We start from the raw sequence: 17886 nt of genomic DNA, 5'->3' as shown, positions 1-17886 counted from the left end.
TCGTTTCTTTTGGTCTTATTCTGGAGGAGAGCATCCTTTCACTCTCTCTGTCTCTCTTCTCCCCCAATGGTTTGTCTGTCCATGTTGCCACCAGCTGCTTTCTGTTCTGTAGCCTGCGGAGTTGGCTCCCATGCTCGTGGTGCTCCTCAAGTCAGTGAAAGGGCTCCCAGAGCCTTATCATCAGACTTCCAGTGCTCCCTGCCACATACAGAAGCCAGAGAAATGAAAGGGAGACTAGTCTCAATTCCCTCACTGTTACTGCTTCATCTCAGACTTGTTGAGGGTCCCAGAGAAAAGGTGTCACTCTGGACCCAAAATCAGATATAGTAGCAGATGTACTGCTGTGTTACTGGTAACACTCTTGCAGGACCTGGGATCTACCCTCAGAACAAAAGTACAAGGGTCTCATGCCAGTGCATGAAACAGGCAGTTCACCTGAACATTAGGAGAACAGTGAAATGGACCACCCACAAAGTGAATAATGCACAAAGTCAATATAGTGTAAAATGCACAAAGTTAATATAGTGAAAGGACCAATAAATATTTTTTTTGTGTCTTTCATTTTTTGCAATATTAGGGATTACTTCTAACAACAGTAGGTATAATTTTTTCATACAAGTGTGATTTTCAAATTTAACTTAACAACTGTCAAACTAAAATTTAAAATGGAGGATAACTATAGAATGTAAAATTACTACCTCCATTTGAATTTATCACTCCAGAATACTTTTAAAAGCAACAAATCTAGAAGGAGAAGTGGAAGAGGGGAACAGGAAAGAATGGGACACACAGGACTCCTGGTTACGGAAGAGATTGGGGGATCCTGGTATGGCAGAAGAGGGGCACACACAGCCTCTAATAGGAGGGAGGGAAGAAAGAGGGAGTTCCTATTTAGATCAAAGATCTTAATATTTTGCCATCATTAGAAGATATACACTGGTGTATCAGCCACACAAATCAGCTGATGCAATAGTCTGAAGATTAACTCTAACCAACAGAATAACAAACTGAAGGAAAGTCCATTAGCTGGTAAAGAAAAACAAAACTGACTGAACTTGTTTAAACTGCATGACTTATTACTGAAAGAGGTAACATGCTTGTGATTCATTAGCTATACAACACAGACTGCAACCTAACTTCCCTTCACTGAAGATCAATAAAATATAGATGATATGGCTTTGTACATTTTGAACATTTCTCAACAATATGACCTAAAGCACAAGTGTTATCAGCAATCAAAGCTCTGAGGTGATGAACAATAATGAAAGAGATACTGGAGACTGGTGAACATGACAATTAATTTATCTGAATAATTATCTCATATAGTAGATTTTACAATAATAATTTCACCCATCTACTTATACGGATATTTTAAACAATTTACCTCTGTTAAGCTAAGACAAATTTTCACTGTGTGTACCATTGCTAGCCAGCAGATAGAAGGTGAGGGATTGGGAAGGGTGTTTTTTTCATGTTTCTGTCCTATGAAAGTATAAACAGTGCAACTATTACAACTAATGTTATTTTGTATTAATCACAACTTCATTCAAGGATCTTAAGGCTAGTCTACAATACAGAAGCTATACAACTCTATTTGCAAAACCCCCTTGTGATGATAGTGTACACCAATAAAACAAGTTCTTTTTCTAGTATAGTTAAACCATCTCCATCAATGACATAGGCTGTACCTACAAAAGAACTGTTTTTGCCTGTATAAGCTACACCTACATGTGTGGGAGGGGGCTGCTGGCATAGCCATGTGGGTTAAGGATGTGGTTTTTTCACACTACTAAACAACACAGCTATGCCAGCAAAACTTTGTAGTGAAGATCTGGCTTTCAAGCACTTTACAAACATTACTTAAGGTAAGCCTGACATAAACTCTTGTTAAGTAAGAACTGTAAGCAGATGCCCCATTATTCAGATGCAGAAACTGACAGGTGAAAATCACTGAGCTCAATAGAAGAGCTGGGAATAGAACCCACAAGTCCTGGCTCTCGGATCTTTCCTCTTCCAATTAAACCAACACAAGAACCTCACAGGAATTAAAAGTTAATCTTCATATGCACCCATATTTTTTTAAAAAATCATCATTCCCTTGTATTGTTAATTTAATAAGGGCACTCCTATTTAAATGGTGAAGTCTGTCCTTTTGATTAGCATGGAATTAGGAGATACTGTTGCTGAGAGAGACTGTACTGTGTAACTCCACATGCAACTTACTTCACATTCAGGTTGGTCCACTGTGGTTTTACATAAAAGTGATAAATTCTATGAAAAACCTAATGACTGCAAAGTAACATTGGCAAGTTCCAGCATTATAATTCTCCAAGCTTAAGGCTAGCATCAAAAGAATTACAACTAGCTAAAGGCGGCAATGGGTCACTTTTAACATCTTAGTTAATTATATGACTTAATTAATAATGATACAGAACAGCCACCATACTGGCTCAGACCAACGGTCCATCTAGCCTACGATCCTGTCTTCCAACAGAGGCCAAGGCCTTCAAACAGAATGAACAAAACAGGCAATCACTGAGTGATCCATCCCTCGTCCACTCCCAGCTTCTGGCAGTCAGAAGCTAGGGACACCCAGAGTATGGGGTTGCATCCCCGACCACCTTGGCTAACAGGAACTTATCTAGTTCATTTTGAAACCCCATTATAGTTCTGGCCTTCAAAACACCCCCTGGCAATGAGTTCCACAGGTTGACTGTGCATTGTGTGAAATAGTACTTTCCTTTTGTTTTAAACCTGCAGCCTATTAACCTCATTGGGTGACCCCTTGTTCTTGTGTTATGTGAAGGAGTAAATAACACGTCCTTATTCATTTTCTCAACATCATTTGTGATTTTACAGACCTCCAGCATATCTACCCCCTTAGCCATCTCTTTCCCAAGCTGGAAAGTCCCAGTCTTTTAACCTCCCCTCATATGAAAGCTATTCAATAGGCTTAATAATTTTGATTGCCTTCTCTGTACCTATAATTCTAATTTTTTTATTATTATTATTTTTTTAAGATGGAGAGACCAGTATTCAAGGTGTAAGCACACCATGGATTTAATATAGTAGCATTCTGATATTTTCTGTCTTCTGATTTATCTCTTTCCTAATGGTTCCCAACATTCTGTTAGATTTTTTGACTGCCACTGCACATTGAGCAAATGTTTTCAAAGAACTATCCGCAATGATTCCAAGATCTTTCTTGAGTGGCAACAATTAATTTCAATCCCATCATTTTGTACGTATAGTTTGGATTACTGTGTCAAGATGACAAAGAATTGTAACCCAAAGGAAGATTACGAACAGTTGATCCCAAGCATACGTCCCTGTGGACCAATGGTCTAAGCACAGCTGTTTAGTTGATCCACTTAGCCCTTGTCTGCACTAGGGTGGGGTGGGGGGATCATTCTAAGTTATGCAACTTCAGCTACGTGAATAACGTAGCTGAAGTCAACGTACTTAGACCAACTCACCGTGGTCTTCACTACGGTGAGTCGACTGCTGCCATTCCCCCATCAGCTCTGCTTGCGCCTCTCGTGGCACTGGAGTACAGGAGTCGCCAAGAGAGCGCTTGGGGGTTGATTTATCGCATCTAGACTAGACACAATAAATCGATCACCGCTGGTTCGATCACTGCCCGCCAATACAGCAGGTAGCAAAAACATACCCTTAGTCTACTTAATGCTAGACACTTCACAGCTTGTGTAGGCTGAGCTCAATGCACACACCATGGGCTTCCTCTTATTCCCTCTCTACAAGGTGTGCGTGCCCCACCCTCTTCTTTTTCAGGGATTCCCTGCAATTTCCCTGGGAGGGTAGGGGGTGGATGTGTGTTTCTGTCTGCTTCCCATTCTACCCTCTTCTTGTTACCGTGGTCTCCCATTCCCCCCTTCCCTCATCACTATATCTTTTTGAACTCCATTCCCCTCTTTCCCACCCATCGCCTCCATTCCTTCAAACCGGGGCTCTGGCCATGGCTACACTCACACTTTACAGCGCTGCAACTTTCGCGCTCAGGGGTGTGAAAAAACACCCCCCGAGCGCTGCAAGATACAGCGCTGTAAAGCGTCAGTGTAATCAGGGCGGCAGCGCTGGGAGCACAGCTCCCAGCACTGCACGCTACACCCGTAAGGGATGTGGTTTACATGCAGCGCTGGGAGAGCTCTCTCCCAGCGCTGCCGCTCCGACTACACTCATACTTCAAAGCGCTGCCGGGGCAGCGCTTTGAAATTCCAAATGTAGCCATACCCTCTGTGTGCCCTCCCATACCAGGGTCTTCCAATATCCCCCATCTCTTCTCTAATAAGGGTTCTCATTCCCATCTCTCCCTAGACCTCGCTACCACATTCTCCCGTTCATGCCAGGGCCTGTGTGCACGCGTGCACACCTTTGCCCTCTCCCCCCTTATTCTTCTGTCTGAGAGAGAATGTGTACAGGATGTGTACATGTTAAACTCTATTGGGAGGAAAAACTGAGATAAAATAGGGTATTGTTATGCTGGAAGGCGTTAACTTGTGCCAGGTATCAGTTCTCTGACCTGTAGACAATTGCAGAGATGCATGAGGGTGTGGCTGTGCTTAAGAGTTGGCAGCTGCTTCATGTGTCTCCCATTTTCCCCTCTTCAAGGGAAAAATGTGGACAGCGTGAGAGATTCTCCCACCCATGTAGCTACTGTCTTGCACGTAAACTCACTGGCAGAGAGCGTCTTCACCAGATATGCTACAGCAGGTGTGCCGCTGTAGTGCTTCTAGTACAGACTAGCCCTTGGTTTTCCAATTTCCCCTCAGATCAATAGGTTTCCGCCTGCTGATGGCTAAAACATTCTCTGAAATTCTGTAATGGATTGGATATGATGTTCAAAACCTATTACGTTACATACAAATTGAGCATAAGACCTTCAAAAAGCTTGGCCAATAATTTCTGAATGGTATATATTTCGAAATATTTCCCAGGTAATGTCACCAGCTAAGCAGAAAATCTCTTAGTACTTTTAAACCTGCTACAGTCTCTCAAATCAATATGATTATGTTATAGCAGGGGTGGCCAAACTGTGACTCGTGAACCACATACATCTCTTTTACCATCAAAGTGTGGCTCACAGAGCCCCTCAGACCACTCCACATTCTCCACCTACCAGACGGCCATGGGGGCGAGGCTCAGGATCTCTGCTTTGCAGCAGGATGGTGGGTGTGGCAGGGGCTTCTGCCCAGCAGGGAGGGGGGGGTCTTGGGGATTCAGCCCTGCACCCTGTCAGATGCCTCTTTTGGGACTGAAGCCTCGAACCCCAGCAGGTGTGCCCCAGCCCTGGAACTTATGAAAATTGTCATATGCAGCTCGGAGGGCCAGTAAGTTTGGTCACCCCTGTACTATAGGATAATTGGATTCCAAGTGTACAGACTAATAGAACACCTTCTTTAAATTCATTTGGGTGAAAATTCACTCTACCCGATTACTAAACAGGGGCCTCAAATGTGGTGAATGCCAAGGAGAAGTGTTACAAAAAGCACGTAAGAGGAAAGCATTGCTGATGCTGTTTAAAATTCCTCAGAAAGTCTGCAGGCAGCAGCAATATGCCTTTCAGGTGCAAAAGACCATGTGGAAAGCTGAAATACAGACTGACTTTTACATTTAAAAACATGTTGCTAAATTAATTATGCAATTTTAAATGGAGGATGTTATGTTAAAATGTTACACAAACAGCTACTAGCTCCCTCTTCTTTTCAAAATAAATGATAGTTCAAAAACAAAGTTTTACTCTGCAGTTATTTTTCCTAGAGTCTGAAACAGTTGTGCTTTCATTCTCCCCTTTCCTTTTTAAAATTGGCACCGTCATAAACACCATGATACCAATATCAGCGACAGTCTGGCAAATCTGAACAGAGCCACATTAATTGAAGATGAATGTTATTAATATGGTAAGAGCAATTTTCCTTCACTACCAATTAGAAATTCAAGTTCTGACCAAATTCTGCACGAAGGGGAAGATCATAATATTAGTTAAGATCAGCTGACTTACATAATTTCTTCTTAGTCAGATTTTTCATTCCAGGACTAATCACTGGCACCACTGATTTCACTGTATGGGTTTTTGTTGAAGACCGATTCCAGTTATAAAAAAAGAACCAGAAGCAACTTAGGCTATTTCTAAACTACGGACCTTACAGCAGCACAGTATACCGCTGCAACTGTGCCGTTGTAAGGTCTCCTGTGTAGCTGCTCTACACTGGCAGGAGAGAACTCTCCCGCTGGCATAATTAAACCACCCCTAACAAGCAGCAGTAGCTATATTGGTGGGAGACTCTCCCGCCAACATAGTGCTGTCCACACCAGTGCTTTTGTCAGCGAAACTGTCGGTCAGGGGTGTGGTTTTTTCACACCTAACAGACAAAAATTTTGACAATGAAAGTGCAGTGTAGACAAAGCCTTGGCAAATGTACAATAATTCCAATTATTCTTTATTGAAATTAAATGTATACGCACATACATGAATTTCTATATGAATAGTAAATTATCTTTGTAACCTATGATACCAGTTGATTCTCAGTTAGTGCATACATAAATAACACCACAGTATATAATTTGAATGAAAAATACCTAGCATTGATGTACCACTAAGGTAGCAAACTTAAATATTTAAGAGTTAGGAAACTCCAAGAATGAAGTTTACTTACTACATTGTACATCCTCTATATTTCATGTCTTGTATTAAAAATAATGTCTGAATACATGTAAAAAGGAAAATATTTATAGAATATATTTGAAATATATTTGTAGAATGTGTGTGAAATACAACCAAATTTAACATTTAATTGGTTGGGTTTTTAGCTCTAATGTTGCCTTTTAGCTATTTACCTAGCACAGCTTACAAACTCTACAGTCTTTGCTAAAAGAGTTTGCAGGTTCCTTGCTGTGAACAAATGGTTAGTTACAAAAATGCTGTAATGCTCCTTAGTCTGGAGCCACTTTAAAAGCTCCACTACCCATTACTTTAAAGCCATTAAGTCTGTCAATCCTACAGTCTCCTTCTGCTTTAGCAGCTTTGCTCTAACCAAACAGCTGTGCAATTAACCGGGTGCGCATACAGAGGCACCATATCCATCAAGCTTAATGGAATTTTCTCCTGAATGTGCTCCACCTTTCATTTACAAATGTTCATAACTTACTTTAAAATCAATTTATTTGTGTAACTATAAATCATACTCTTATTCATATATGCCAGACTTCAAATCCAGCATGCAAGTAAAAATTCAGGTCCTGAGCTACAGCTGAGTTGTACTCAGCACAGTTGAGGAGGGGTCAAAGGTGACTTTAAGGCCTGGTCTACACTAAAAGTTAGGTTGTGAGAAATCCACATCCCTGAGCAATGCAGTTAAGCCAACCTAACCTCCAAGTTAAATGGTAGCTACTCCCTCTCGTAAAGGCGGATTACCTACCCCAATAAGAGAGTCCCTCATGTTGACGCATGTAGTGTCTACACTGAAGTGTGACTGCATTTCAAGTATAGACAAGCCCCAAGTTTTTACTCTGATCTGGGGTTGTGTGGCATCCAGCACCAATTAGAGCAATCTCAAAGCTGCTCTATTTTAAGACAGTTGCTAATAGTCCCAATGGGCAGTTCCAACACCCAGAGATCACTGTTCAGTAGAAATAGCTATAGTTTTAGTTAAAACAGATATCAGTATGTTTAATTAACAAATGTTGTATTACTGCTGAAAGCAGCTTTAAACTTGTCTATGGCAGAGCTCCCCCTGCTCAGGTGGGAGCTTTTTGGTAAAAATCCTTAGTATTCACATAGCGTACCTGAATCAGCTACACAAACACTGACCAAAACTGTAACTACTTCTATTAAACACAATATTTATGCACATTATATCAGCAGTTAATTCAGTTAAGTTACAAGATGTGAGAGCACCTGAACCAGAATACAAAGGAAAACACTGATTTACACAGGATTCACAATCTTTTAGTCTTTATGTCTATAAAGCTGTTCTACAGAAAACAGGACCTCTGTATGACAACCTACTCCCTTATTCTACACCAGTGGCTCTCAACCTTTCCAGACTACTATACCTCTTTCCGGATTCTGATTTGTCTTGCATACCCCCAAATTACATCTCACTTAAAAACTACTTGCTCACAAAACCAGGCATAAAAATACAAAAGTGTCACAGCACACTATTAAGGAATAATTGCTTACTTTCTCATTTTTATCGTATAATTATAAAATAAATCAACTGGAATATAAACATTGTACTTACATTTCAGTGTATAGTATATAGAGCAGTATAAACAAGTCATTGTATGAAATTTTAGTTTGTACTGACTTCACTTCTGCTGTAGACTGTTGTAAAACTAGGCTAGTATCTAGATGAGTTGATGTACCCCCAGAAGGACCTCTGTGTACCCTTGGTTGAGAACCACTGCTCTACACTAACTTTCTTTCCTCAAAGCTGACAAAAAGTGTAGTTGCTACAATGGCCACTAAATGCCTTAATCTCTCTTTGTTATCCGTACGTGTATTAATCTATACTTTCTGTTTTAACCACATAACTGTATTATGGCAGTCTCTGACTGATGATAATCTTTCATCAGCTTCATATGGCAAGCAAAAACCCACAATAGCCACTTCGCAGTGAATCACTTTCTCTTAGCTGCTGTTTTGAACAACACTCTCGTGAACTAACTGTAAGAAGCTTATGTACATATTAGTTTACTTTAGATAGAACACAAACTGTTGCTGCTCAGACCTGAAAAAAAATTGACCTTCAGGGAGAAGCCAATCCTGGAAATTTTCAGCAAATTAAAATGGTTGAACATGGTGTTAGAATGGAAATTCTTATGATACCTTAAATACAGTTGTTCCTGGTGCCCTGCTATAATATTAAACTACAATTTACAATAACCAAATCTAACCAACTTCCCTGGAATTGGAGTCAATACCTCATTTATAAGGCAAGGCAGCAGTAATAATGCGGATCAGTACCTTTGATTGATGGCACTGAGGATTACTGCACCAGCAACTTAAATCATGCTGATAAAGTCAGAAGGGAAAAATAGTCATCACCAGTAGTTTTATACTCTCATTAACTCATTCAAACATGGCAAGGTGTGTAATTCTTTCATTATAACGGATAGGGCCTACCAAATTCATGGTCCATTTTGCTCAATTTCATGGTCACAGGATTTTAAAAACAGTAAATTTCATGATTTCAGATATTTAAATCTGAAATTTCATGCTGTTGTAATTGTAGGGGTCCTGACCCAAAAAGGAGATATGCGGGGTGAGGGGGGGTCTCAACGTTATTGGAGGCGGGAGGGGTTGTGGTACTGCTACCTTTACTTCTGCACTGCTGCTCGTGGCAGCTCTGCCATCAGAGCTGCGCAGACAGAGGGTACGTCTACACTACAGCATAATTTCGAATTAACTAAAACCGGTTTTATAATACCGATATTATAAAGTCGATTTTATGCGTCCACACTAGGGCACGTTAATTCGGCGGTGTGCGTCCATGGTCCTAGGCTAGCATCGATTTCTGGAGCGGTGCACTGTGGGTAGCTACTGTAAAAGAATGAGGCCAATAATGTCGATTTGCGTCCACACTAACCCTAAATCGATATAGTAATATCGATTTTAGCATTACTCCTCTCGTTGGGGAGGAGTACAGAAATCGATTTTAAGAGCCCTTAAAATCGATTTAAAGTGCATTGTAGTGTGGACGGGGACAGCGTTAAATCGATTTAACTGCGTAGTGTGGACCAGGCCAGAGAGTGGCAGCTGCTGGCCAAGAGCCCAGCTCTCAAGGCAGTGCCGCCACGAGCAGCAGCACAGAAATAGGGATGGCATAGTATGGTTGTGACACTTGATTATGGCATAACTATGATGTATTTTATGCAAGATAGGTCATGTGAGATATTGAAAAGCTTATGATTTACTGAATATGGTTATCCTATTTGTATGCATGTATCATTTTGGTATCTGAAGTTAAGAATATTGTCTATGCATCTATTACAAATGTGTTTACACCTGGGGAACGTCCACTAGGCAGAATGCAATCAGTCTAGAAAGCTGACAAGGGCCATTAGAGAGAACAGGTCTTAGAAGAAGCTAATCTCCCACCGGGGAGCCTTCCTGAGGATGCTACAAACAGCCTTTGAGTCATGGCTGCTGTGACCTTACAATGATATGTGACCAAGTCACCTGGTAATGGACTCCATCTTGGAATACCAGGGTTTTTCCACTGACCAGGCGTGGGAACCAAGCTTGGAGACAAAGGGTTCCCACCATATGCATAAGCTATTTAAGGCAAGGGAGTGACCTCATCGTCATTCTTCACTGACTTCCTGCACAAAGAGGCTCTGGGAAAGACCTGAGGAACAAGGACTGAACTGGGGGAAGTGCTGGACCCAGGCTAGAGGGGTTTCTAGACTTTGAAAGGAATACCTGGGGGTTTTAAGCTGTAAGCATGGGAAGCTGGCCCCTTAAGAATCTCTGCAACTGGCTTGAATCATCATTTATGGTGAGAAGTTGCTACTCATATTCAATCTCTTTAGTATCTTATGCTTAGACTGTGTTTTTGTTTATTTGCTAGTAATCTGCTTTGATTCTTTGCTGTTCCTCATAATCACTTAAAATCTACCTTTTGTAGTTAATAAATTTGTTTTTGCTTTATCACAAAACAGTGTGGGAGAATTATAACTTGGGGCAAAAAGCTATTGTATATTTCCTCTCCACATTGAGAGAGTGGACGAATTTCATGAGCTTATGCTGTACAGATCACTGTGCAGTGCAAGACTGTACAATTTTGAGTTTACACTCCAGAGCGGGGTGTGCACTTGGGTACCTGGGCAGTTCCTTAGCTGAAGCCTTCCCATGCAGAGCTGATCTCAGCATCTGTATACAGCCGCAGCTGGGTGTATCCCTACCTGTACGTGTGCTGGAGAAAGCTTGAGGGCCTGTCGCATCAGTGCACTGTAAAGGGAGCCCAGGCTGGTGGGTCAGGAGGGCTCAGTGGTACCCCAGTTCCAAGTGGCACCCTGGGGGGAACCCATCACAACAGTATTCCCACACTTACTTCTGCGCTGCTGCCTTCAGAGCTGGGCCCTTGATCAGCAATCACTCCTCTCTGGCCACCCAGTTCCGAAGGTGGCAATGCAGAAGTAAGGGTTGCATGGTATGGTATTGCCAGCCTTACTTCTGCACTGCTGCTGGCTGGACGCCCGGCCAACAGCCACCACTCTCCAGCTGCCCAGCTCTGAAGGCAGCGCAGAAGTAAGGTTGGCAATACTCTGACCCCCTTAAAATAACCTTGTGACCCCCCTGTAACTTTTGGGTCAGGACCCCCAATTTGAGAAACGCTGGTCTCTCCGTGAAATCTGTATACTATAGGGTAAAAGCATACAAAAGACCAGATTTCACGGTGGAGACCAGATTTTATGGTCTGTGACATGTTTTTCATGGCCGTGAACTTGGGCCTTAATGATGGACATAGTAGCAATGCTGAAGAAGAGACCTTTCCCCTGTAGTGGTCTAAGAATAGATGATAATGAATGATGTAAAGTGATTCTAATTCCATTTTGAAGGCATGTGATTTATTTATTCAGCTAAACTCAGCTCAGCTGCATCATTTAATTCCCAGCAAGATTTTTTTTAAACCCATTTTTCTGGCTGGTTGACTGAAACAGAAGGAGGCCAAGTTACTTGACCAAGGTTACACCAAGTCAGTAACTCATTTTAAAATTAGAACATAGAGTCTTGTTTTTTTTTCACTGCTAGACCACATGACCTCCTGTGGTTCAAATTGAGAAGTGGGGAAAAGCCCAGCAAAGAATTAAAACAAACAAATCAAAAAATCAGCATCACCACCTATACCTTATACTCTCTGGGAAATATAACTCACAAAATATTTTGACTATAAGTTTTAACAAATTACTAATTGCACCTTGTTGGAAGTCTTAGCAGAGGCTTCTAATGGAAATGGCAAGGAGACAAGTACCCTTCTTACTCCTACAGAAGGTCCACTCCAAGAATGGACTGAGACTTTTTGATGGGAAAGTTAGGGGAAGCTTGAATTAATATTGCCCATGGCTGTTCTCTGGACTTCAATTCCATGGCTGTTAATCTAGCATCTTTTATGGGCACTACATTGTTTTCAACAATTCACTTATTTTTTACAAAAATTAAAAGCAGAAGTGTATCATAGATCAATTTACAGTTCAATCTCTTTTTAAAAGCGGAGATTAGATAGATATTCCCTTTGTTTACAGAAAGACAAATACTGCATGAAAGCTGGAACATTTAGAATACAATTTATTAGTATGTTAATACTGTTAGACCACGGCAGATTATGAAAGTTCTCATTTTTCATATGTCAATACCAAAAAGAGGAACTAGTTTGTTTACTGCCTGTGAGAATTTTTACAAGAATCTCGTTAACCTGATATTAGATTATCGTAGGTTCTTTTTGTAAACCACATATGCATCATGTCACCAGATGTTTAAAACAGTTCTTGGACATATAAAAGCTTGCAGACAGGGGAAGCAAGGCAACTCAGAGTCAAGAGTTATTGGTATTCTTTCATATATGTGAAAGTACTACATGAATGCTGAGGTCTACATGCTGCCACAGGGGAAAAGGTCAACTTAAATCTTAAATATTTTATAAGATAAAGGATATTTCATCAATTCATATTTGGGTAGGAAGAGACAAGTTGAAGAGAAGGAAAAAGACATAAAAAAAGGCAGGGAAGCACATGGTAATTATTAATCATTTATTTATAGCATTACATTTGCAAAAGGTAATGGTCACCGGCTCAAAACACTCTTAGCTGGCACAAGACAATGAAGACAACAGTTGAAGTATGGTAAGATAAAAAGGGATTACTGGGAGAAGAGCAAGGTATGAAGAAGTCCTGGAATGAGTTTAGCAGGGCTTACGAGAAGGAGATTGGGAGTGGAAATGAGGATTGGAATTGATGGAGAGGAAATGGCAGACTCTTTGAAGCACAGGGAGCAGTATGAATGAGGAAAAAGATAAAACAATAAGCAACAAGGAGCAGGTAGAGCATAGGAAGAAATTCATAAAGTGAATGGAATAAGATTATGTATGACCTTGAAGGTGAGGACAAGGTGCTTGACTTTCGTGTGGTAAAAAAACAGGAAGGCTGTGAGGGATTAAAGAGATAAGAGGAGAGCAGTAAGAAAGTTACACCAATCAAAACAACTAACTTCCAGGGCGTAGGTAAAATGGTTTTGAACGTAGGGATAGTAAGGAAAACGCAGACAGTGCTAAGAGGAAGATGTGTCAGGATTTAGCATGAGAATGTACATGGGGGAAAGAGTAGAGGAAAAAATAAAAAATGATACGGCATTTTGAGCCTGGGCAATGGAAAGAATAGTGGAACTGTATCAATGGTGATTAGAAAGAAGAGGAAGAGACAAACTGGAAGGAAAATAAGAAATTCAGTTTTATAAAGATAACAGCAAGACATTCAACAGGAGATGCCAGACAGCTGAAGATATAAAATTGGACAAGGCTGGATGCCAGGGCTAGAAGGGTTTATGCAGGATTCATTGGCATAAAGGAAGCCACCAGATTGGAGATGATTGTACAGACAGCATAGCAGGAGAGAAAGCCCTTTTTCTTTCAAAGTATCTATTAAGTGCTGGGAAGAAACTAAACACAGACTGTCACATGGAGACACAGAACACTTCACTCTGGCTCCTCAACACCTGTAAACATCATGTATCCTGCTGGTAGCGCCAACACTAATTGCCGCCAAACAACAAACAGGGCTGGCTCTGTTTTCCCACTGCCTTGCATCTAATCACCAGAAGCACTGTTCTAACCTTCTAACTCTGCTTCTGGGAGTGTATAGTATAATGAATCCCTCTCCCTTCCCCTAGCACATCAAAGGCTTTCACACTCTTACAGCTAATTACTGGGGGCTACATTCCCAGTTACAAGGGTAGTGCCAAGGACTGAACAGCAGCACCTCAAGTGCCACATGTTAAACATATTATTGATTGGTTCTATATCTTAACTTGTGGACATTCAGCTAAAAGACTTGTAAGTTCAGAAAGTTCTACTATAAAATCACCTTTTCCACACAGACATATAAAGTAGCAGATGACCCAAAACCTGAAAGTCCAGTCGAGCTTAAGAAAGGAGGGCAAGGAGAAGAGACCCCTTTAACTCACATTCATCATTTTAGCCTTAAGAATAATACAAGCCAAATAACTAATTGTAAACAGCTGTAACACACTTGTTAATTGGAAACAAGTCTAATCATTGCCAAAAAATAAAAAGAACAACAAAAGAGCACAGCTTGAAATGGACAACAGTAGAGAGTAAATTAGATCAATTAGGTTCATAAAAACAACTCTCAACTTTCTCCCACTCAGTAATCAATTTGCAACATGGAATTTATTTCAAATAAAATGTAGTTCAGAGCGTATATTTATTCTAGTTAAAAAACATTCTACTAAGCTGCAGATCTGCTACTTAAGGAAAATAAAGACTGAGCATGTGCACACACCCCGTTCTCTCCCCCCGAACACAAAATTAAAAAAAAGTGACCCACTATGCTAAGCCTGCCAGGCTTTTTGTTAGCTGGCTTGGAAGTAAACGTAGGTTGTCTGTGGAGAAAGAATGCTGCTTCAGCAGTTCAGAATGAATTTCAAACCTCTGTTCTATTTTATCTTTTGTAAGTGTAATGTATTCAACGCAATAGTGAACTGACAATTTAAATAACTACATTTTAAAACAAACGAAGCATTGATGTTAATGTGTGAAAATGGTCCCAACCCCTTGGAGTCATGGTTCCCACCATTGTTTACTTTGACAACAGGATATAATTGCTTACTTACTTGGCAGCAAACTTTACCATCTGCTTGCTTGCATGGTCTCCCACAGCTACAAGAGCCTGCACATTAAACTGCTGCTGACGTAGGACTAAAAAACATTGCTTCCCTGAATAAAAGGAGAAAAAAATGCAGGTGTATTAAGGTCAAGTTACTCAGGATCTTTGTGAATGAAAAATGTTTTACTACTTTGAAATTAAGCCTGAGTTTTAACACAAACGAAACACGGTACATTATGCATGAGCATTTGAAATTGCAGATAAGCCAGAATGATCTTATCTCTAATATATGAAAAAAAAATAAAAACTTTTTCTATAAATAACAAAATCTGTTTTTAAAGCAACTTGAGAAAGATCACTGATATTTATACAAGATAAAAGGAGCAAAGAATCCTGTGGCACCTTATAGACTAACAGACGTTTTGGAGCATGAGCTTTCGTGGGTGAATACCCACTTCTTCAGATGCATGTGGTGGAAATATCCAGGGGCAGGTATATATATGCTAGCAAGCAAGCTAGAGATAACGAGGTCAGTTCAATCAGGGAGGATGAGGCCCTGTTCTAGTAGTTGAGGTGTGAAAACCAAGAGAGGAGAAACTGGTTCTGTAGTTGGCAAGCCATTCACAGTCTTTGTTCAATCCTGAGCTGATGGTGTCAAATTTGCAGATGAACTGAAGCTCAGCAGTTTCTCTTTGAAGTCTGGTCCTGAAGTTTTTTTGCTGCAGGATGGCCACCTTAAGGTCTGCTATAGTGTGGCCAGGGAGGTTGAAGTGCTCTCCTACAGGTTTTTGTATATTGCCATTCCTAATGTCTGATTTGTGTCCATTTATCCTTTTCCGTAGAGACTGTCCAGTTTGGCCGATGTACATAGCAGAGGGGCATAGCTGGCATATGATGGCGTATATTACATTGGTGGATGTGCAGGTGAATGAACCAGTGATGGTGTGGCTGATCTGGTTAGGTCCTGTGATGGTGTCGCTGGTGTAGATATGTGGGCAGAGTTGGCATCGAGGTTTGTTGCATGGATTGGTTCCTGAGCTAGAGTTATTATGGTGCGGTGTGCAGTTACTGGTGAGAATATGTTTCAGGTTGGCAGGCTGTCTGTGGGCAAGGACTGGCCTGCCACCCAAGGCCTGTGAAAGTGTGGGATCATTGTCCAGGATGGGTTGTAGATCCTTGATGATGCGTTGGAGGGGTTTTAGCTGGGGGCTGTATGTGATGGCCAGTGGAGTCCTGTTGGTTTCTTTCTTGGGTTTGTCTTGCAGTAGGAGGCTTCTGGGTACACGTCTGGCTCTGTTGATCTGTTTCCTTATTTCCTCGTGCGGGTATTGTAGTTTTGAGAATGCTTGGTGGAGATTTTGTAGGTGTTGGTCTCTGTCTGAGGGGTTAGAGCAGATGCGGTTGTACCTCAGTGCTTGGGTGTAGACAATGGATCGTGTGATGTGTCCGGGATGGAAGCTGGAGGCATGAAGGTAGGCATAGCGGTCGGTAGGTTTTCGATATAGGGTGTTGTTAATGTGACCATCACTTATTTGCACCGTGGTGTCAAGAAAGTGGACCTCCCGTGTAGATTGGTCCAGGCTGAGGTTGATGGTGGGGTGGAAGCTGTTGAAATCATGGTGGAATTTTTCCAGCGTCTCCTTCCCATGGGTCCAGATGATGAAGATGTCATCAATGTAGCGTAGGTAGAGAAGGGGCGTGAGTGGACGAGAGCTGAGGAAGCGTTGTTCCAGGTCGGCCATAATGATATTGGCATATTGTGGGGCCATGCGGGTGCCCATAGCAGTGCCACTGATCTGGAGAGATATATTGTCATCAAATTTGAAATAGTTGTGTATAAGTATAAAGGCACAGAGCTCAGCAGCCAGTTGTGCTGTGGCATCATCAGGGATAGTGTTCCTGACAGCTTGTATTCCATCTGTGTGTGGGATGTTTGTGTAGAGAGCTTCTACATCCATGGTGGTTAGGATGGTGTTTTCTGGGAGGTGACCAATGCATTGTAGTTTCCTCAGGAAATCAGTGGTGTCACGGAGATAGCTGGGAGTGCTGGTGGCATAGGGTCTGAGTAGAGAGTCCATATATCCAGACAGTCCTTCAGTGAGAGTGCCAATGCCCGAGGTGATGGGGCGTCCAGGATTTTCGGGTTTGTGTAGTAGATAGTTTAGGTAGTAGATAGAATAACCCTGGTCGGGGCTCTAGGAGTATGTTGATTTCTTCTGGTGTTAGTGTAGGGAGTGTCCTGAGTAGATGCTGTAGTTTCTTAGTGTATTCCTCAGTGGGATCTGAGGGAAGTGGCCTGTAGAATTTGGTATTGGAGAGTTGTCTGAGGGCCTCCTTTTGGTAGTCAGACCTGTTCATGATGACAACGGCACCTCCTTTATCAGCCTCTTTGATGATACACAGGTGCCCTCCCACCAACAGCACAAGAAGAAGAACTCCACATGGACTCCTCCTGAGGGTCGAAATGACAGTCTGGACCTATACATTGAATGCTTCCGCCGGAGTGCACAGGCAGAAATCGTGGAACAACAACATTGCTTGCCTCACAACCTAAGTCGTGCAGAACGCAATGCCATCCACAGACCTCAGAAACCACCCTGACATTATCATCAAAGAGGCTGATAAAGGAGGTGCCGTTGTCATCATGAACAGGTCTGACTACCAAAAGGAGGCCGCCAGACAACTCTCCAATACCAAATTCTACAGGCCACTTCCCTCAGATCCCACTGAGGAATACACTAAGAAACAACAGCATCTACTCAGGACACTCCCTACACTAACACCAGAAGAAATCAACATACTCCTAGAGCCCCGACCAGGGTTATTCTATCTACTACTCAAACTATCTACTACACAAACCCGGAAATCCTGGACGCTCCATCATCTCGGGCATTGGCACTCTCACTGAAGGACTGTCTGGATATATGGACTCTCTACTCAGACCGTATGCCACCAGCACTCCCAGCTATCTCCGTGACACCACTGATTTCCTGAGGAAACTACAACGCATTGGTCACCTCCCAG

The 17886-nt window shown here is 41.7% G+C and overlaps 1 protein-coding gene across 1 annotated transcript in view; it reads right to left on the bottom strand.

The window, feature by feature from the left end:
• The window catches only part of DARS1 (aspartyl-tRNA synthetase 1), a 79495-nt gene that overhangs the window by 34715 nt on the left and 26894 nt on the right, over positions 1–17886 (bottom strand). The window contains exon 4 of the mRNA XM_050969281.1: positions 14870–14972. Coding sequence (XP_050825238.1) covers positions 14870–14972 — 103 coding nt within the window. The remainder of the gene's footprint in view (positions 1–14869; positions 14973–17886) is intronic.

Source organism: Gopherus flavomarginatus, chromosome 10 (genome assembly GCF_025201925.1).
Source record: "Gopherus flavomarginatus isolate rGopFla2 chromosome 10, rGopFla2.mat.asm, whole genome shotgun sequence".
Lineage (NCBI taxonomy): Eukaryota > Metazoa > Chordata > Testudines > Testudinidae > Gopherus > Gopherus flavomarginatus.
Note: the sequence above shows the minus strand (reverse complement) of the source record. Positions and strands in the feature narration are given on the sequence as shown.